The sequence below is a fragment of the Idiotropiscis lumnitzeri genome, chromosome 18 (genome assembly GCF_059441095.1).
Source record: "Idiotropiscis lumnitzeri isolate Australia: NSW breed Sydney's pygmy pipehorse chromosome 18, RoL_Ilum_1.0, whole genome shotgun sequence".
NCBI lineage: Eukaryota > Metazoa > Chordata > Actinopteri > Syngnathiformes > Syngnathidae > Idiotropiscis > Idiotropiscis lumnitzeri.
Genome location: NC_142408.1, coordinates 82,854 through 103,677, shown reverse-complemented (window position 1 = coordinate 103,677; position 20,824 = coordinate 82,854). Strand labels below are relative to the sequence as shown.

The 20,824-nt window shown below is 43.1% G+C and overlaps 1 protein-coding gene across 8 annotated transcripts in view; it reads right to left on the bottom strand.

Moving 5' to 3' along the window:
- Positions 1 to 20,824, bottom strand: part of ptpn13 (protein tyrosine phosphatase non-receptor type 13) — a 43,171-nt gene that overhangs the window by 9,169 nt on the left and 13,178 nt on the right. For 2 of the 8 annotated variants that reach the window (XM_088281875.1, XM_088281879.1), the window contains exons 5-25: positions 20,608 to 20,793; positions 19,614 to 19,701; positions 17,870 to 18,502; positions 11,664 to 11,756; positions 11,403 to 11,502; positions 8,455 to 8,671; positions 7,564 to 7,638; positions 7,320 to 7,488; positions 7,101 to 7,236; positions 6,882 to 7,020; positions 6,561 to 6,713; positions 6,134 to 6,316; positions 5,850 to 6,012; positions 5,408 to 5,774; positions 4,069 to 4,148; positions 3,946 to 3,999; positions 3,200 to 3,289; positions 2,806 to 2,913; positions 2,595 to 2,726; positions 1,864 to 2,246; positions 1,324 to 1,455 (exon numbers count right to left, since the gene is read on the bottom strand). In XM_088281875.1, coding sequence (XP_088138001.1) covers positions 1,324 to 1,455; positions 1,864 to 2,246; positions 2,595 to 2,726; positions 2,806 to 2,913; positions 3,200 to 3,289; positions 3,946 to 3,999; positions 4,069 to 4,148; positions 5,408 to 5,774; positions 5,850 to 6,012; positions 6,134 to 6,316; positions 6,561 to 6,713; positions 6,882 to 7,020; positions 7,101 to 7,236; positions 7,320 to 7,488; positions 7,564 to 7,638; positions 8,455 to 8,671; positions 11,403 to 11,502; positions 11,664 to 11,756; positions 17,870 to 18,502; positions 19,614 to 19,701; positions 20,608 to 20,793 — 3,681 coding nt within the window. Of the gene's footprint in view, positions 1 to 1,323; positions 1,456 to 1,863; positions 2,247 to 2,594; positions 2,727 to 2,805; positions 2,914 to 3,199; positions 3,290 to 3,945; positions 4,000 to 4,068; positions 4,149 to 5,407; positions 5,775 to 5,849; positions 6,013 to 6,133; positions 6,317 to 6,560; positions 6,717 to 6,881; positions 7,021 to 7,100; positions 7,237 to 7,319; positions 7,489 to 7,563; positions 7,639 to 8,454; positions 8,672 to 11,402; positions 11,503 to 11,663; positions 11,757 to 17,869; positions 18,503 to 19,613; positions 19,702 to 20,607; positions 20,794 to 20,824 lie in introns of all 8 variants that reach the window. The other 6 variants (XM_088281874.1, XM_088281877.1, XM_088281882.1 and 3 more) reach the window with 5 other exon arrangements.

Here is a 20,824-nt window from a genome sequence, read left to right as displayed (position 1 = left end):
ACAAATTTGTCAATCAAACAATGAAAAAAATATTACCGTATTCCTTCAAACTTCTAAATACTATGGTGTGTCAAAGACCTATTTTATTGTAATGCTTTTGTTCATTTTCATTTCAAATTAAATGATTTTTTTTTTCTCCGATGAGGTGAGGTGACCAAAACACTCCATCTATCTGCTCCTGGTCTGGCCCCTCTGTCAAATTTTAGGACCCGTTGTGGCCCGCCAATCAAAAAGTTTGCCCACCCCTGAGGTAGAGCAAGATTGTTCCTTCAGCACCGCAATGGGACACTCACATATACTTGCCTCTCATTGATTATTTCATTTAATCCGGATGGACCGCTCCAACAGCGGCAATGTAACCCGAAAATGTATGTAAAACAGAATATGACAATCAAAGAAAAACAATAAGTATGTCGTTAACTGCACATGATTTCTTGGGTCATGTCACATGTTCTTATGTGGCTGTGCAAACTATTTCATTGCAAACTATGTCTGAAGGAATTCAAATCTGGCATTTGTTAGCATCTCGGGCACGACAGACAGCAAGCTGCTCCTCTGCACAATTTCGTGTTGCAATTTACTTTATGTCGAATTCACTGCTGCTATGATATTGAGTGCAACATTTAGCCCAAATCAGTGTGTAGCGTACTGAACTGTACTGTTTCGTAGCTTATCGTAGAGCTGTAGGTACGACAAGTTATATTTAACTGAGTGACAAAAGCAGACGTTCATTTGAGAGGAGGAGTTTGTTGACTCAACAAAGACATGATGCATGATCAAGCGAAGGACACTATTTGAGGATATACGGCATAAACATTTGGTAAGTTCACAAAAACAACAAAATCCGGCGAGTCATTGATTGTTTAGCAATTGTCAATAACTGGTTAGAGTTGACCATAAAATCCGCTCTATGGTGCTACTCACTACAAAATGAATCAAAACCACTGCTGAAAATGAGCATCGTTTCTATTCGGCTAGCATTTTGTGAGGCGTGCTTTAGTCGTTTAAAGTGTATCATGTTGATTGTGAATCCAAACACAAAGTACTGCAAGTCATTAAATGTGTCAATCATTGAAGTATTAATAAACATGTACAAAAAGAACACGTTAAAAGTACGTAATGTTCCAACAAAGAAATGCGTTAGTTCAAAACTAATTGAATGGAGCATGCAGGGTGAGTGACAGTCCCGATTCCCAAAAAGCGCTTCCGGGTTGGACCAGATACACAAACAAGGAAGCAAGGCAAACCCGGCAAAGAACACCATCAATTATGAGTGGGGAGGGGGTGGCGGGAATAGGGGCTTAAGAAAGAGATTGTGAAAACCTTGCCGAACAGTACCGTGACACTTATGCCCAGGCTGCTGTCTTTTTTCGACAGCTCAATGTCAAATAACTCTCCGGGCTGGAGGCTACTGACACCTGAGGCATTACCATTTAAATGTTCTCTGCGGTAGTCCTGCAAACACAAGAAGAGAAAGAGGGCATGACGGTGAATGAGCGCAAGCTGGGACATGCAGAGAGACCAAAAGAGAGGTGGCGGTAGTGCCGGAAGAGGAGAAGGAGGAGGAGGAGGATTTCGTGCAGTTTGGGACAAAATGGCCTCACATTGACATTTGAAATGTGACGCACTGGTTATAAACAACATCGAATTAGTGAGTGCAAGCAGAGAAAGAAACGAGGATGTGGAATCACGTCATTCAATGTTGATGCCACATGCTGTTTGTTTTGATATCATGTGCACAGGGGGTGATATATCCAAACATGAGGAATGAACATTTATAGCAAATCCCTTGATTGACAGCGGGTCGTAGCTTGCATTATCATGCCCATCCCTACAAGACGCCAATCAACAAAAGGAAAGTACCTTATTGACCATTAGTTTATCCTGACTTTTGGCGTGACTCTCCTCATCCACGTCAGAATCTCCACCGTCGGAATACTCTGAAAGCTTGGGAGCTTCTAAAAGTTTTGTCTTGCGGGTTTTGGGAGGCAAGGCCGGCGGCAGGGGATCCAAGGATGAATTTGGGGATTCAAGTGCGGTTGATGCCCTTTCCAGGCACTGCTGGATTGGGATTGAAGCGGGAATGATGATGGCTGGAATGCTGGTCATCAAGTCTTGAGCGGGTGGAGAACTGAGCCGGGCTGCAAAGGTGGGTGAAGGCGGGTGAGGGCGGGATCTCACTGTTACTGCGGGATCAGCTGACTTGAGTGCCGCCAGAGTAGACTTGGTCTTGATTGGAGAAGACTCTGAAAAAAATTACAAATAACAACACTTGGAGGGGAAAAGTTTCCAAATGCGAGGGATTGTCTACAACAGCGTGATGCAGAGAGCAGACTTGTGCTAAGCCAATCTTTAATAAAGTTCTGGTCAAAATGTATTTTGGTTGTTAGATGAATTGGACTTGTTTTGTTTTTCCCAGGGAGAAATGATTTTATGAGTATGTCGCTGATGAATTAAAAATAAATACATTTAAAAAAGCAAGAAATAGGTTTACAAGAGACTCAAAATGATACACGCTGGATCAAATGCATGCATGCATACGGGGGCGGACTGGGTTCTTTTTATGACCGTTCTGGCATACGTCGGAATGTTACCTTTGTAGAGTCTTTCTTCGGGCTGCGAAACCACCAGCGTGACATCATCCGGAGCATTTTGGAGCACTTCAATGGTGGCGGCGTGAGAGAGCCCTTCCAGGTTCCGGTCGTTGACAGCAATCAAGCGATCTCCTGCGACGACAAGTCGGATGAAAGTAACCACAACAGTGGAGATTTTAGGAGGGAGACAAAGTAAGTAAGGTGGGTCTACCCGGTTTGAGAGAACCATTAAGATCAGCAGGACCCCCGGGCGTGACCGAGCTGATGATGGTACCTATTTCGCCACGACCAGAGTTTTCCCCACCCACCACCTGGAACCCTGCACAATCACACACTGCTGTCAAGCACTCACACACATATAATCCATCCATCCATTTTCTGTACTTATTATCCTGTTCAGGGTCACAGGCATTCGGAGCCTACAGTATCTTGGCTGCCTTCGGGAAAATGGCCGACTGGTCGCCAGTCATATAGAGAGAGACAACCCTTTACTGAGTGGGAACTGAACCCACGCTGCCAAAATCAAAGTCAAGTGGACGTAACACGACATCACATCGGTGACCACACACTAAACATGTGAGAGGGAAAAAGAAAAAAGACTTTACCCAGGCCATATTTCACATCTTTCTTCAGGCTTACAGATGTGATTTGCCTCTCGGGAGATGGTAAAGCGTTGACTCTTTTCCTCAGGGAATCTATCAAAGTAAAACAATGTATGCGGTTGTGTTTACAAGAATACAAAGCATGCTACAAGCGGCGGAAAATAACACACATTGCGACGCGACGACCAGAAGTTTCGACATTAAAAGTCATCTGAAAGACGGTGTCGTTACTGCTGTTTTGGTTAGCGGCACAGCTCTAGTAAGCTCAGCAATTAACTAGGTTGAGATAATGATAGTCACAACACTTTTTTTCCCGACAGTTATAGGAGGTCTCTTCTTGAGTTTAAATGGGAGTTTAAGAATGGGGAATGATTTTTTTTTTCAGTCCCAAGTAACTGTTTAGAGACAAAGAAATGTTTGCAGTCATTGTAACAAGACAACGGCCTTCCTGTGTGGAGTTTGCATGTCCTCCACGTGCCTCCGTGGGTTTTCTCCGGGTACTTCGGTTTCCTCGCGCATTCCAAAAACATGCGTGGTAAGTTGATTGAACACTCTAAATTGTCTCTCAGTGTGAGTGTGAGCGCGAATGGTTGTTTGTCTTTGTGTGCCCTGCGATTGGCTGGCAACCAGTTCAGGGTGTGACCCCGCCTACTGCCCGAAGACAGCTGGGATAGGCTCCAGCACCGCCGCGAGGAGAAGCGGAACAGAAAATGGATGGATGGATGTTTCTAGACAGAAATAAAACCTACCATTAGCAGAGGTCGGGGTGGAGGGTGGTCCAGAGGAGCTGTGCATACTGACCCCTAAAAAAGGCAGAAAAATGAGCCTTTGACTTTGAAAACCAACTTTGCATAGCCAGCATGATCACTTACCCATCACATAAGCCTGGCCCGCGTCCTCTATTGAAGATGAGTCTGATTCTCTTTTGGATTCAAAGTGACTCCAGGCTGGACTGTTTGGAGAAATGGCAATAACAACTCTTTTTTTCCACTAGGTGTCACTAGACGCAACGGTTCAAAACAAATCCAGTACTGTACGCATATCCCATTTTTACATATGACAGGTTATGCCATCCATTCCAGTCTGATGCGGCTTTGGCGAGGCTAATAATCACAAGACTAAAGCTAATGAGACGTTGTTATCATTCACTGGCAAAATAATCAGATTGGGAACAACTCTAACCATATAAGCAGTTTTGCAACATTGGTAGATGTTACACAATAGCACCTAAAAATTAATTATGCAGAATTCAACATTTTTTTCCCAACGTGAAGTGACATAAAAAAATGAATGATGAACAGGATAACTGTTATGGACATAGGTGTGAATCTGGGGGTAAAAAAATGGGAAGACTTTTGGGGGACTCCTGATTTTACGCTCCTGAGCCTTGCAACAGGTGTTTGTAATAGTCAGGTGGGGTATTCTTGCATTCCTTTAATAATCACATGAAAGAAAAAAATATTGATTGCGAGGTACGAAGCCTACATGAGGTCAAAACAAGGTTGGTTACTTTTTTCAATCTCTCAAGGGAATATAACAAAGCGAGAAGTAAAGTCAATCGTGGGATCTCATGAGACAAAAAAAGAGGCATGAAAAAGAAAAAAAAGGGAACATCAGGAGCCTGAACCAAAGAACTTTAAAGATGACAACATTTGGCAAAGCAAGATGTTCCCATTCTATGGCCTTATTTAAGAGAATTTGGGGCAAATGTGAAAAGTGAAAAGTGTCGCAAATAAGAGAAAACTGATGAAAAAAATACTGGTTTCCGCCTCACGTGAAAAAACAAAGTAAGTTTTCAGTCCTCATGAGATTTAGCTTTTTTTTGTTAGACAGCTCATAATGTTGGAAAAGCTTTGAAAACACGTTTTGAAAGTATGTAAAAGATAAGACAACGCTAACCAGCTGTTAACATGCGACACAATATGATTTTAGTATTTTGCTTCTCAGTATGAACACCAAAAGTAAGTACATGAAAAAATATTTAGTGTGCACTGAAGTTTTATGATTGAGCCAAGTTATCAAAATGGGTATTTTATATCACAGTAAAAATGTATTTGAATTATTGGTATGTACTTTTTTAACACAAGTATCTGTACCTCCACTCAAGTACAGAGTGTGAGAATTTCTGCTACCTGATCTCGACTTTGTCAGGTGCATGTTTCTGCAACGGTAGAGTGGCCCAAAAAACAAATCAGCTTGACTCAAACTCACGTGTGGGTCGGGTGCGAGAGCGAGTCGGTGTCCGAACTGGCCCGCTGGCTGGGAAGTATCCGTGCCAGTCCACTGCTGTCGCGTTCCACTGTGCTCTGCTCGAAGACCTCCGGCGTCTGCCTGAGGTTGTGAAGAGAGCGGCTCATGGCCTGAGGATGAGGGTGAAACTTCACTGGATGGAACCCGGGAAAGTTAAAGTGTTCTTGGATGGCCTTGTTGAGTGCCGCCTCAGAGTAGGAGATCCTCTTCAGGTGTTCTGGGTTGGAGTGCGTGGACAGGGCAGGGGCCAGGCTGCCTGAGCTCAACGTTCTGCTTACCGCGCCTTGACGATCCGTGGAATACTGCAAACCAGTCAGTGGGCTGTTCCCTAAAATAAAGGAGGAAATTATTGAATGAAGAAACAATGTCGGTAGATTTAAAAAGGAGATTTTCTTTTTTCTACCGAGGTCCTGGAGCTCCTGGTTGCTTTGGAGAGCTCTCATCTGCTGGTGAAACTTGTGATGGTCAGAGCAGAGCTCCAGCAGATACTGACACGTGTTGCTGCTGTCCGTCTGGAACACATGCTTGATTCCATCGGATGTGTTTTGAAGGCAAATCTTCTTTTTCTGTAGCATGAGCATAAGGTGAGGACCAAATAGGTCAAATTGTGGTTTGGAGCAAAAAGGTTAGCGTAGAGTTAGAACCAAAAGGGGAACAATGAGAATAAACTGAAGAGAATGTCCTTACGGTGAACGAAATCTTCTTTGTCTCTCTCCAGGGAAACCTTAGCACGGGGGTTCGAGTTCCATTCAGGACCTCGAAGATGAGAACCCCTTTGGAGTAGACGCCCAGCATGATGCCAGTTTGCGACCTCTTCTCGGGGAGCACACGATGGAAATGGACCCCATACTCGGGTAGCCTCTGGCTCACCTTTGAAAACATCAAAATCGACTTAGAACTGTATTAACGTACCCAGGTCTTAATTCACACAAAATACAGTCAGAAATCGTGGACAAGTATAATTGACTGTGGACCTCTGCGTTTTAGTCGTATTTTGCTGAACTACTATTAAGGTGGACATTTATTTATTAATTTTTTATATGTAAGAATGTTAAGATATAGATAGAACTCGTGTGAAGTTCCACAGAATTGAGATGATTTGCTCTTAACCGACCTTGAGGAACTCCAACTTGGCCTCCAACTCGGATGCCCCGTAATAGTTCCTGTGAAGTTTTGGCAGCTCCTCCTTGATGGTTGTCTGGTCTATCTTGTCCAAGACTGACACAGGCAGGTAGTGCTCAGCTCTGAAGTACGTCTTGCCGTGCAGCTGCTGCCCAGACAGACAAATGTATATTTTTGAGTTTAACGAATTAAAAGTGCAAGCTCGCTCGGTAAGCAAAAAACTTCAATTTGTAACAGAACAAAGAGCTTGATTCAGTGTTGGTCCTTTTTGGTCATACCCTACAGCTAAAAATGTATGACGCATGTTGAGCACCTCAGGTTGGCAGTCACCAAACTCTGCCTGAAGTCCAATGGAGGCCAACAAGATGGCATTTTCCATGTTACAACGCATCCTCTCCTCCAGGATGTCCTTCCTCAGCTGTAAATAGTACTGATGTTGGGTCATAGCATGTCTGTTATGCAAGGAAAAGAAAACAAATCCCATGATTATACGCTTCTGCCAAATAAGAAGCCAAGTTTCAGGAAAACTCACTGAATTAGATTGATGTCATCAAGGAAAAACTTGATGCGTAGGAAAAGGTTAAACGGCACGTCAGATTTCTTCTTCCAAGTCTCAGGCGCCACTTTGGATAGCTTGGCATCAGGATTAATGAAGAAAAACTCGTTTTCTGCATCAAGTGAGGGAGATTTTAAAGGTAGGATGACGGATGCATTTTATTTCCGGCAATGTACACAGAAAGGATTGCACCACCTGTGAGGTAAGCTAGGCCAAAGAGATGACGTTCTACCAGGCCAACATGAGCGATCACCATATCCAGCGCATCTTTACACGAGGCCTTGACATCACAGCTCAGCTCCAGCTTTTGGCCGCTCAGCAGCACCACGCTCAGCTTCTTCTGCACTTCCTCACCTTTACGCTTCTAAGACAAAAAATAATCCATTGTTCACAGGAGGATCAAAGTTTCTGTTTCCAAACCATAAAGAGCCATTTTTACCATTATGGAAGAGGGAACTTTGAGGGCGATGCTGGGCTCATTGACCATCTTCACAAACTCTGGTCCTTGGAACAGCTGTTGAGGCGAAAAGTCAAAATTAAGAAAAAAGTAGTAAGCCAAAAATACATGCAACTGTAGAGCATAACGGGCCTCCGTTAGACATGGGACATCGACCACAGGTCCAAGATGACAAGCAAGAGCGCCTTTCAAATGTGTACAATACATCATGAACCCCCATTATGCGGGGTGGGGCCCGAGCCATGTCACGACACGAACATTCCACTCAAAAAGATTTGGAATTGCCGATAGATCAAACAACATGGCGGAAAGTAATCTTTTTTGATCAGACAAGGGTAGGGCCTCACGAAATGACTCTCCCGCCTTCACTTCAACATTCACAAAATTCATATTTTGTCTCGATTTTTTGGCATTCCCAATCTCCAAAGACTGAAAATTGCTAGCTCAACTACGGCCATTCAAATTCTCGTGTCAGTGCTGTTTGCAAAGCAAAATGGGAAAAGGGATGCGTGCCTGTCTTTTTGGACACAGGAAGTCCTCCCTTTCGATTTGATTAATCCATTTTAGGGTCATTTAAATCCGACCTTTCGATTTCGTGCACAAACTGAATCCATGCATATCAGAGACAGAAGTGAGGCGCAAGAATGAAAAAGGTGAATTTGAGCGACACCACAAAACACTGCTGTCCACGACTTATCCTGAGGAAAAGCATTAAGTCATGCTTACAGTCTGCAGGCAAAAATGTGCGCAGGCTGTCCTTAAATGTTAATTGAGTTCATGGGGTAAGCAAGACGTCACCCAACGTTACTGAGAATGATGTCACTGTCAGCATTGCGCAATGAGCCAAAATGACGCCAAAGGTAGGACAAGGACCTTTGCTTTACGACGCGGGATTGAGGACGTGTACAGCGGGTCCTGGAGGTCCAGCATGGAAGTGGGGGGATGAGCCGGCGGGTCGTCCAAGGTGTAGATGTTGGCCTGGGACAACCTATTGGCCAGGTGTGCCTGCAGACGCTGGACTTCCTCCTCCTGCTTCTGGAGGAGCAGCTCCGCTCCAGCCAAACCTTCATCCGCTGCTCCTTCATACTGCCTACAAGGAGAGGGATATTAAAGATATTCACGTTTGCGTTAGTTATTGACCATACGTGAAATGACACCTAAAGCACTAATCTTAGTTTAGAATGCTGCTCAATTTGTCTGCAATTGCGCAGATGTTGTGGAGTTCTTCTCACACTCCGACAGAGGAATCCCTCATCTTATATTTATGCTCATACATACAGGCCATTCCACAAATTGGTGCCACTAAATTGATATGTATGGCGCTTGATGTTAACATTACAAATTATTTGGTATAAACGCCATGGCTGTAGCTCATGTTCAGTATTTGCACATTTTTATGTTGAAAACAGAAGAGTTTCAATCCAATGTAAATTTGACCAAACATAAACCATGTCCGAGATTGACCAAAACACATTTGGAGTTGTTTGATTGTTGCATTATTCAAATTAGAGGTAAAAAAAACGAAGAAAGAAAACTGAATAAAAATATAACTTGTGTCTTCTTTGAATTTGTGGCAGGTGGCACTGAATTGGTGGCTTGTAAAATATGATATGATAAGATAACATTGAACATAAATACACATTTACATTTCTATATTCATTTGAGACCATTTGTATGCATGCGCTTTTTTCTTTTAAATTTTGTGTGGAGGTGGGCCGACTGGTTAGCATGATGGCCTCACAATGCGGAGGTCGTGGGTTCGATTCCCGCTCCGGCCTCCCTGTGTGGAGTTTGCATGTTGTCCCCGTGCCTGCGTGGCTTTTCTCCGGGTACTCTGGTTTCCTTCCACATTCCCAAAACATGCGTGGCAGGTTGATTGGACACTCTAAATTGCCCCTAGGTGTGAAAGTGAGCGCGGTTGTTTGTCTCTGTGTGCCCCGCAATTGGCTGGCAGCCAGTTCAGGGTGTCCCCCGCCTACTGCCAGAAGACAGCTGGGATAGGCTACATCACCCACCGCGACCCGCGTGAGGAGAAGCGGTACAGATAATGGACGGATGGATTTAGTGTCGAGGTACTGGATCGGGATTCGGTCTCCTTCAAACCAAAGATCAGAAGACCAATAAAATTCTGATCGGGACATCCGTATTTCATAGACGCAGAAGCAAGAAGCAGAGCTAATTCCGGTAGTCGCGGATGAGAATGACAACACCAACGTAAAAAGGAAGGAATTTGAATTCAATATGACCAACTGAAAAGCTGACATCCATCCATACATTGGGCGTACCCAATTGCGAGGCGCAACGGTTGTTTTTTGAGAAAATTAAAGAATTTTGTGTGCATTACAGTCCGAAAAATACGGTAGTAAAGACGAAAATGTATAAAAGAGAACTTTATATTCAGTATGTGTACTTTTACGACGCCTGGCAGGAGGCTGATGTGCTATATGTGACAAATTGAAAACGTTGTTTTCCTGCAAGCAGCAGATTAGAGAGGGAGAGGCTGCTCAATGTGGACGCTTCAGCACAGCCAATGACATCACTGGCCAAGCATGTGCACTGACCCTGCTGCGCAAAACCCACTTAGTGCGTTTGTGTGCGTGTACTCTTATCAGACACTTGCCAGCCCCCACAAAGGGATTATAGTAGTAAAGGTGGGAATGAAGGATGTGTTGATTTAATGTACGACAACGTCATACAATTCGGAATTCAATCTCGATTCTCAGGGAGAATATGCTTCTGAAAGCAAATGGAAGCCTTGCGCATTCAATTGCTACATTTAAGAGAGATTTACTATGATTCTGTGTAACTTTGACAGTTGGCGCCCGATGTGCCAGGATCTCAAATAGCAGGCGCTAAACGACGTCTTCACCGGCTGACAAATTGCTCACGCGCTTGGCAAATGGTGTCAATCTAGTGGACGGCATGGCATTAAAAAAAATGTGTTTACTGTTATTGTAAATCGTTTGCTACTCCTGCTCCAGCGAGCAGTTGACTGTCCATCATGCCTTCTCATGCTCCGGCACGGGCTGACACGGATCGTTCGTGCGCTGAATGGACCCCTAAACAGAGGAAGAGTTCAAAGGAGTTTTGCCATAGTGCAATACTTCTTCATTGATAAAGAACTTTCGCAACACAGCAGCTTGTGACATGGCATGACGCCTCCTTTTTTTCTTCTTTCTTAGATGGTCCAAAAGCTGCTAATTTGCACTGCTCGATAGAAGAAATGTGACAAAGTTTTTTTTTGTTTGCAATCCAAAAATGCGCACTTGTGGCGGTGGCCTTTTGTGCTTTGCTGGCGAGAGCTCAATTTTTGATGATGTCGGCCTGACATGTAATGGAGGGGTTACAGAAAAGTGTTTATAGAAATAATAATAATAATAATAATGTAAATTAATTAATTTAATAAATAATGCCTACACAAATACGTTATATGTGGACAATTTATACATACATATGACAATTCTTACATGATTAACATGTTATCAAAAATCTATTTGTTATGTTTAGTTAATTCCTATATAAGTGATGTTTAATTAATTGTATCAAACACCCATATGTTGTCAAACGCGACAGCTCATTTTCTAATATGTTAACATGAAACTTTTCCTCCTTTGCCATCACTGGCTAACCATCTGTAGAGACATCAACCCCCATCCAAAAAACAAAAAATGCAAAAGAAAGATCAAAAACAAAAAGTTACTGCTAGAACGCTCACAGAGCTGAAATGAGTGAACGCTTGACATTTTGGGGCATCATTTCTGGGACATTCCCAGTTTGAGTCTTCAATGTATCGCGTGACGTCATTCGCGGGTTGATCTTACCTGTGCCTCTGATTGTTGTAACTGGTTAGAGACAAGGAGTCGTGTTCCGAGGAGAGCGCCAGCTGAGAGCCGAATCGTTTTGGGTCGGCCGTTTTTCTCCCTGCAAACGACGAGGGGGTTGCGGGGGGGGGATAGGTATGATAAAAAGTTCCAGGTGCCCACAGCGCCCCCTGCAGCTTACCTACATCAACATTCGATCAAATGATAGTCTGAGCCTGAAAGCAACAAGGGCCTTAGATGTGAACCATCAAGATTGTTTACCTTGTCTGTAGTCCGGATCAGAGGAGGCAACCGAGGGGCTTTCACTGGAGGAACTGTAATCACTGTGGTGCCGGTGATGGGTGAGATTTGGTTCTGAGGGAAGAAAAAAACCCCGAAATTAATCGGTATCATGGAAGGGACTAGTGTTGCTTTTTCTTTGCCGTTATTTTCGCTATTTTCTTTCCTCGAAGCGTGGTTGGTGTGTTAAAACAATATATCCTGCTCACAGCAGTTGAAGTTTCTCACCATCACGTTGGTAAACATCAACAATGGAGCAAACACTTCAGCATTCGTGCCTGTCATGCGATGTCTTGCCCCACCGGCTGAACGTGTCGTGCAAATACTCTACATATCCAAGTGAAACAAACTCAACTCGAATGTGTTTGTCAAAACTTGAAAGTCCTGCTCCTCAGTATCACTCTAGGCTCACATAACTCAAATGCATGGTGTTGCAAAGTTATTGCTCAGGGTTGCTTTTTTTTTTTTTTTTTTTAAACTTCACTTCTTCTGTAGGTGATACTTGACTCTCACCGCCAAGGATGGAAAAACAATTCAACCAATCTTTACTGTTTTAATACTTCCATTGGACAAACTGGCCATTATCATCTCTGATAAGACGTCCACAAAGAAGACCATCACAATCATGATTAACATTCCGTCCACGACTACGAGTACAAGCAATACTGCCACCACTTCGACCAATGCCGTTACTACCCCAAACACCTCTAATACTATTACGACCAACGCTACAAGTATTTCTTCGACCACCACCACAATGACAATGTTGCTTTGTCGCCCTTAAAAATAAAAAATAATGAACGTACATTAACAAAAAAAAAAACATGATTTCCGCCCCGATTTAGCTTCTTATTTAGTGATCGGGACAACCCAACGAGTAACATAACTACCAGCACCTCCATGACAATTACAACAACTATTACTACTACCACGATTACCTCTGACACAACAACTAAGATAGTTGTCAGTTTCAGATGTTTAAAAGTGAAACAAATACATTTACTGCATTTGATCCACTCTTGTGGACCAGCAGCCACTCCAAATTGCACAAAGAAATTAGTCTCATCCCAACATGCCCATTAAATGATTGCTTTATTAGTTTGTTTCATACACATTGTATGCTCAGTGTGAAACGGCCAACACAATTTGCTGTCTGAAATTTTCTTGCTCCAGTTCAGGCCTTGACCACTCAGATAACGGCTCAAAAAGTTGCAACTCGGACGTCAGGGTTTTTTTTTGGAGTTGAAGATTTTTCATTCAAATCAATTATTTAGTTCTCCAAAGTGCTATCCCGCTAGCGTGCACTCCCATGGGTGCACAGAAAGGGCAAAAAATGAGTATGTTTTGGTGAGTTAAGTTGCAATCAAGTACAGAATGTTTACAGCTTGTGAGGACACTTCAACGCATGCAGTCACACGTTAGCTTGCAAACGCAAAGGAAATATTTTAGTTCAGGGCTGCATGACTTCCTAATTGTAGTTTTCGTTGCCAGATGGCCAAACTAAATGGAATAATTCATTATTATCTCTATTTAACGACGTATGGGGGGGGGGCAAACAACAGTCATGAATCCAAACTGGTAGATCATCACGTACTGTTGTAAACTCAAAGCTAGATTTATTCCTTCGCAGTGTCAGTTGGAAAGCCGTTGCATTTATAGGAGGAAGTTCCCCCTAAACATCCTTGACAATGCAACCAAAAGTATAATAACGTTTGCGTTTGTGAAGACGATTTTCAGATTTCTTTCACCACATTTCATTTTTCTGAAAAAAAAAAAAAAAAAAAAGCAATTTACATTACAAAATACGTGTACCGAATTAAACTTTTAAATCAAAATCTGTAACAACGTGAATTAGAAAATAAACCAAAATTTCCCCATGTGATTATGGAAAAAAGACTATTCCTCCTCCCCATTTCTCCTAGTTTAAAGTTATGGAGCAAAAATAGTTACAATATATATTATTTTAAGCATTTGAATTCTCATCATCGGTTTTCACTTATTCCTATGACGCATTAATACATTTTAAGAACACACAATGGTCAAAATAAAAGTCTTTTGAGACTGGAACGGATTAATTGCATATTTCAATGGGAAGCGTTACCTCGATTTATGAATGTCTCAGGTTACAAACTCATTGAACCAATGAAGTAAAAGGGCGAGTCGAAAAATCCTGTGTAAATTGGCCAGTAGAAAAACGATATGCCAAAAAGTTAAATAAAAGTTCCAATTCGACTAATCGGTTCAACCCCTACAGTCTAGTTAAATATAACAAATGGTTTCTTTGCAAAAGCGTATGAGTCTGTGAAGCATCTTTTTTCAGACACTCAGTGGCACGAACTCGCTAATCTTTCCTCTGAGTCAGCATGCTAAAGTGCCAGACAATGAGGGCAATTTGAGGGGGTTGTACCTTTACTCAAGGCTGCCACTTCCGTATTGTTGTCCTTAATGGACTAGCCACTGCTCCGAGCCACATGATCTGCTGCCAAGTGCCAGAAAAGTCCAATAACGTTTGGAATTCCCTCATCCGCTACACATGACTCCAATTATAGGCTCCAGATTTGCTTGGAACAGGATCGACCGATTGAAGCACCTTGTGTAAGTGCGGTGGTATAGCGTAATATGAAAGCGACCAGGTAAAAACATGCCCATGCACACACACGTCCACACGATGATTAGTCCATAGTGAGCCACACACACACACACACGCACACACACACGCACACACACACACGTTCACAGACAGACTTCATGCATGTGGGTGAAACGTGAGATTACTGACCACTGCTGCGCCATCACTTTCCTGCAGGAAACAAGAAAGAGGAGTGAGAGGAGGAGCATGAAGAAGAAGCCAAGGAACACATCCCCTGCAGAAGGTCCGTTCACAGTTCACACCACACTCAAGACGGAATCAGACATATTTGAGCTGCCTCCATCCACACATTTATCATATTTGTTTGGTTTGTTGGGCTGAACTGAAAAAAAGTCACATTTTGCCAAAACGGTATAGTTTACTTGAGCTCGTCACTAAATTGTTTTCTAAATTCAAACCTAATTTGGTGCAGGATAGCAAAAGCCCCGCAACATCGGACATTTCAAGGTTACGAGCAGGACACAATGAACTAGTTTGTGCGGGGACGTAAGAACGCATCGTCCCAATACACAAGGGAGAACGCTCAGTTACCACTGAACTTATCACATGGAAGGGCTGCAACGAACAATTATTTTTGGGCAATCGATTGATCGTATCGAAAAACATGTTTTCATTTCCACGTCTTTATTGAAAAACATGACATTATTTCAAGCTGACAAATGAATTACGATTTGGTTACTGGTTTGGTCTGTGTCCCCCAATTAGAAAAACATTTTGATGGATTTGATCATCTATGAGTTGTTAAATAATTGATGCACCTCTACAGTGTCATTGGATTGTTTTATGTTGTATTCATAGCCTAACAGTGTTTTCTATACAAATATCTACTGCAATTATGACCTTACTACAGTGTTAGCATATGTAAGTGTCAAGCAGTGAATGGGACAAAAAGACATGTATATCCTGTCTTGAAAAGGCTGTTTAAAAAAAAAAAAAAAGGCTGCAGTAGGATGCCAATAAATTGTACAGAGAAGTGAACGCCTTTGAAGGGCACCAGACAGCCACGTCTTGTAAAATGGAACGGTCCGGCCTTTATGCGTGAGCCCAGACTCACCCTTCCATTGCAATGTAAGATTAGCATTACCAAGGTTAGAATATTTCTGGCATGGAATGTTCAAACGCTAGATCTTGTTGAAATATGTTTCAGGACTGCAAGGTAGCGTGCAAAGAATCTCGGGATGAAGGATAGCGATGCATCCTTGAAAGGAAGGCCGCATTTGAAGTCACCTTCACATTGGGCCGCCGTAGCGAATTATATCGGTGGATGTAGAGTCTAGTTAATTACTTTTTGTGTTCATCAGAAAGAAATGCTATGTACGCCTCAAATTATGTCAAGCGACCAAACAAATTGAATGCAATTTTTGTGTACTTGAAAAGATCTACCTGTGACAGTCGGTTCTCATCCAATTTTTTTCTCGTCCTTGCTTACTTGCCATAAAGTGAGCCCAATCACAGCCGAAAACGAGGCGTATTAAGTGGCCTAATCAGAGAATAAAAATTTTTTTTTTTTATTTGGAGTTGCCTTTAATTGATATAGGTATATTTACAGAAAAGCCATAATTATGGTATCAAAACAACAACTTTGTATAATTAAAAAAAACAAAAACAAAAAGAAGCAATTTGTCGAACCATTAGGCCTTGTAGCGATACCAATCATATCGGTCAAAAACACGTACCATTACACTCAGAAAATCAAGCGAGCAAAGGCCCGACTCCTCTCGTCCAATTGAACATAACAGAGAAGAAAAAAAAACATGTGCAAACGAGGAAAAAGGAGGGAGGAGAAAGCCACAGACGAGGAAGAAAAGGACAGCGCTGCTCTGCGGCTCGAGTGCACCGAAAATAGCTGCCCAGGCACCGGGAGGAGAAGGAAGCGGAGCAAAGAAGGCTGTTCATGTTATTATGAAAAGAGAGAAGAATAAAATCTCCAAATGGGCAGCAGAACATTTGGTCCACATGTGACTCAGCCCAGCTGGCCGACAGAAACTTCACAAAGAACTTCTTAGTAAATGCTGGCCAAAAAAAAAAAAAGGTGCAACAATTGAGCTGTTTGTGCTTGCAAAGATGGCGCTCAATCGGTGCAATTCACAATAATATGCAGTGTTGATAAAAGGCACAGAAGGAGAAGGGAGCAGCGAGGACGTGCTACATGTATGATGGAGCGCGGCGCTAGCCTAGAATTAAGCAGGCCTGTAATTAGAAGGAGCAACTTGGACAGCTCCATGTGGGTGACTCACACAAACTCAACTTGGCGGCCAACAGTCCAACTTAAAAAAAAAAAAAAATTAAAATGATCACGTGGGACTCAAAAATGAACATCCCTCTGCTGTAATTTTCACCTCCGCGTCGGTGCTGCCATGCAGTATATTCTTTTTATGGCCTGGTGAAAGTGATATATGGCCCGGTCTGGATGCTTTTGTTTTATTGAAGGCTCTTCTTTTATTTTGTTTTATAGCCATTGACGTTGGAAATATAAAGGAGAGGAACCCATTACATTTTGGTAAGGCTCACACATGCTGCAGATTTTTGAATCTATCATTGATTTTTTTAGACCACCTCTCGTCCAAACTCAGGTGGAATATCATCTAGCTGATCTTGAATCGATTGAGAACGAAAGGCTGGATTTGATCAAACCTCAACATTTGCCAAAATTCCATCCGTCTTTATTGTGGATGCGCACATTAAGGTAGCGGGTGAAACGGAGCCTGTTGTACACCTTGGACGGATCGCCAGACAATCACAGGGTACATTTAGCCAACCATTCACATTCTTTGGTGAAGACTGCATGCATGTTTTTGCATTTGCACAATAAACCAACAAGTACAGTGAACATCCTGTATGGCAGGTTGTGGAATCGTTTAAAGTAAACAGCAGTGTGACGTGATCAAGCTTGAATGGGTCACATTATGAACCTGAAATATTTCTATCAATGAAACAGCACCCCCACCCACCAACACCCAAAATTGAGCAACATTTCCGCTTTATTGTGTGTGGTGTGACGCACATAATGAGAATCTGAGTGAGTGTCTATTGTTATGATGACAACAATCGTGCATTGTCACAGGCTGCCAATGTCAAACGCGTCACGATCCAACATTAAACCCAACATCATGATCTGAAAGTGTAAATGTGTGCCATCAGCACATGAGGACATGTGAATGGAATTTGTTCAAATAAAATACTAAGCAGCGTCATTTTTCTGATTGGAAAATGTTTTAAAAAAATGGTTTTCCTGTTTTTGGGCGCTGGAACGGATTAAATACATTCCCAAATAAGGAAGGAGTTTTTAGATAACGGCTCTTATGTGAGCATACAGAAGTTGTGTGAGCAGATCTCGCGTTCGAAAGCATGCCTCAAAATCGGAATTGAAACCACCCCTGAGGAAGTCCAGATCGAATTGGGTGAGACATAAGCTCAATTTGCTCAAAACTAACGCCACGTCTATTTGGGGTTTTCTTTCTTTTGGACTTCATTTCATTGTTCTTAGCAATCAGTCTTCTCAATCATGACCAATTGAAGATAAACTCGATAGACTCACCATCCACGGCTTGTCGCAGCATCTGCAGCTTCCTCTGCCGCTCCTTGATGCGGTCATAAGCACCGGGCAGGCCCGAGCCGACCGACTGGGAAGAGAGGTGGTGGGCATTCCGGCCTTTTAGCCCACCAAACTCAAAATAGCGCGAGTCCCTCTCTCTGGTTGCGCCGAATGGCAATTTGTTCCTGCCAATAGTTTGTGTGCTTAACGCGCTGCTGCCTCGCCGCGCGTCCTCCAAAGCTCCGAAACGAAGGGCCTCGGGGTCAATGCAAGCCAAGTCCACGGAGGACGCCCAGGACTTCCTGGCGTGAGCAACTCTCAGGTCGACGCTGTGGAAGGGTAAAGACCTGCGGTCCAGTTCCACGGGGCGGCCTTTTTGCTGGGGGTGAAGGGGGTGCAGGTAGGGGTAGGAGTGCTGGTGCTGGAGTGAAACAAACGTGGGGCACATTTCTCCGGGACAGTCCGAGTCGGGGTGATAATCACAGTGAGGGTATTGGAGGGCCGCCGCTTCGTCCCCCCTCATGCTGTCGTGTACCGACAGGGATCCCATGGAGCGACTCAGGCCCCGGTTGAGGGAGCTTTGCTCCTGAGTCCTGGCACGGTAGCGCTCCAGCACCCGGGGAGCCGCACTCCTTCCTGGAAGGACATCAAAGGAAAAGTTTCATTTTGAAATCAAGCAACTTCTTCAAACACTCACAATTTCTCACATTTACCGCAGATATCGCGGCGGATCAAAACAGTTGGAGCCTCCACGATCGAATGCTTTATTTTCGGGGGAAAGTGGTTGAACTGTCACCAATTTTAGCTCGGTGAGCATCCAAAGGAGTAACGCCTCCAACATGCTTTTGTCAACGGCCTTTTGTGTGTTTTTTTTTGTTTTTTTATTGGCACACCGATGATAGCGAAAGTGAGCGTCTTCACTTAAGACTGTTAATGACCCTCACGAGGTGCTGCTTTTCTTGGTTAGCCATTAAACAAATCAATGCAAGTAATTACCATTTCGTCCAGTCTATGAAAGGAGACGATTATTTGTCGGCCGCATTTACTATTGGACTGCTTTTCAATCAAGTCATCCATTTTTGCTATTCCTTATTGGGTGAGCCGCAGTCTATCTCGGCCGACTTCGGGTGAGCTGTTGGGTGCACGCTAAATTGCGCTCCCGCGTCAGTAATCATCGCCTCGGTGGCGGTCAATTTACAACATGTAAACAGCGATTCATATAAAGAACAGGAAGTTGTTGCCTGAGAAGAGCGAAGCACATCAAAACGAAAGGAAGACTTGTTCCCCTGCGGCTGGCCACTGCTCATTCACAGAAACAAAACATGGACACACAGAGTAGAAGAGCAGCGGCTTCGGGGCTCTTCCAAATATGCATCCCTAATCAATGCCATGCCACACTTACATAATCGGGATGGCGGCCATGTTTGCAGGCTCCCTCTCCCTTTTCCGCGGGACTGGAAATGTGTTCTCAGAAAACCATCGGGAGGATTTGGTCATATTTTCCAAAATCCAAGCCCGATCGTGGACGTACCTCGACCGCTTGCACTCGTTCACGTGGAAAATGAACATGCAGCTGGCAAAAGCGCAATGTATCTTTTTTATTACAACTAACCTTGCTGGATTACACCAACATGAGATCATTTAAGCTATTAATACGAGTTGTTTTATCGCAAAAAGATGAATCCACATCAGGATAATCGAGCCTCTGAACAAACACAGCGCTTTTGTTTGTCAATCTTCATGTTACCTGAAGGCAAGCCTTTGCCCCTCAGCCTCTCACGAATTTCCTTACTCCGCTCGGGGAGGGACTCTCTGTCAGTTAGGAGACCGTCCAGCTGAGGCAGAGAGAACGAAAACACAAATGTGTTGTTGATCTTTGACTCTTTATTGATAAAAAAAAAAAAAAAAACACATTGATGCTTTTCAGCAATGCACACATTACACAGATTACGGTATTTTAAAGGAATGTGTAGTTGGGCATCCTCTAATAGAAATAAACCATAGACGTTTTTCAACCCCAAAAAAACAAATCATGATGGTCGAATAGTGGTTAACATGTCTGCCAAACAGTCAAGAGGTTGAAAGGTCAAATCTCTGTTGAGGCTGACTTTGCATGTTCTCTCCTGTGCTAAATGCTAATATTATCTGCAAGATAAAAAATAGTCATTTCTCTTCAACTGATTTTTTTTCTTAAAGGCCTCTCTCGACCAATCAGTGGAAAGCACAAGACACACTACAAAAGTGAATTATAATATGATTCGCCAACAATGAAAAGTGGGACAAGACGGGACTCTTTACAATAAAAACAAAACAATACAAAAAAAACACATACCCCTACAAAGATTAGTGAACTGCAAGTTTGTGGACAAATCCACAAATCCTTTGCACTACCCTGTGTGTTGGCTCGCTTTCAGCTATGCAAAAAGCATGATATTACGTTCGCCAGACAAAATGCGTCTTGTCAATAAAAGTAACCAGGAGAATAAGCCTGATCAGTTTAGCTTCATGCAAAAAAAAAAAAAAAGAAGCTGTAAAATGGATGTTTTTCTAAAAGGCATCTTCAGTCATTTTCCAAACTTTCAGAAATCAGTCCTCTCTTAACTTGATCATTTTTATGACGTGATCAATGCGTCGCTTTCATGGGCAAATAGTGAGACAAATACCTAAAACGTGAATTGACACAACCTATTTTGTTGCTAATAACATGGACTATGTGATTGCAGCTGATTTGGCAAACGCACCTGGGAAAGGCTACCAAGCACCAAGCGGACCAGCTTTCGAACATACGAAAACGGCGGGTCGCAAGTGGAGTTTCGAATGTGTTTGCTACAAATGTCCAGCACCGTGCGCAGCGACATTCGGCTCAGTGTGACATCGTCGCACATGTTGAGGAGCAGGCTGTTTAGGTGTTCCCCCAACTTCATAGGCTACACGGAGACACAAAGTCAAGACAAAAAA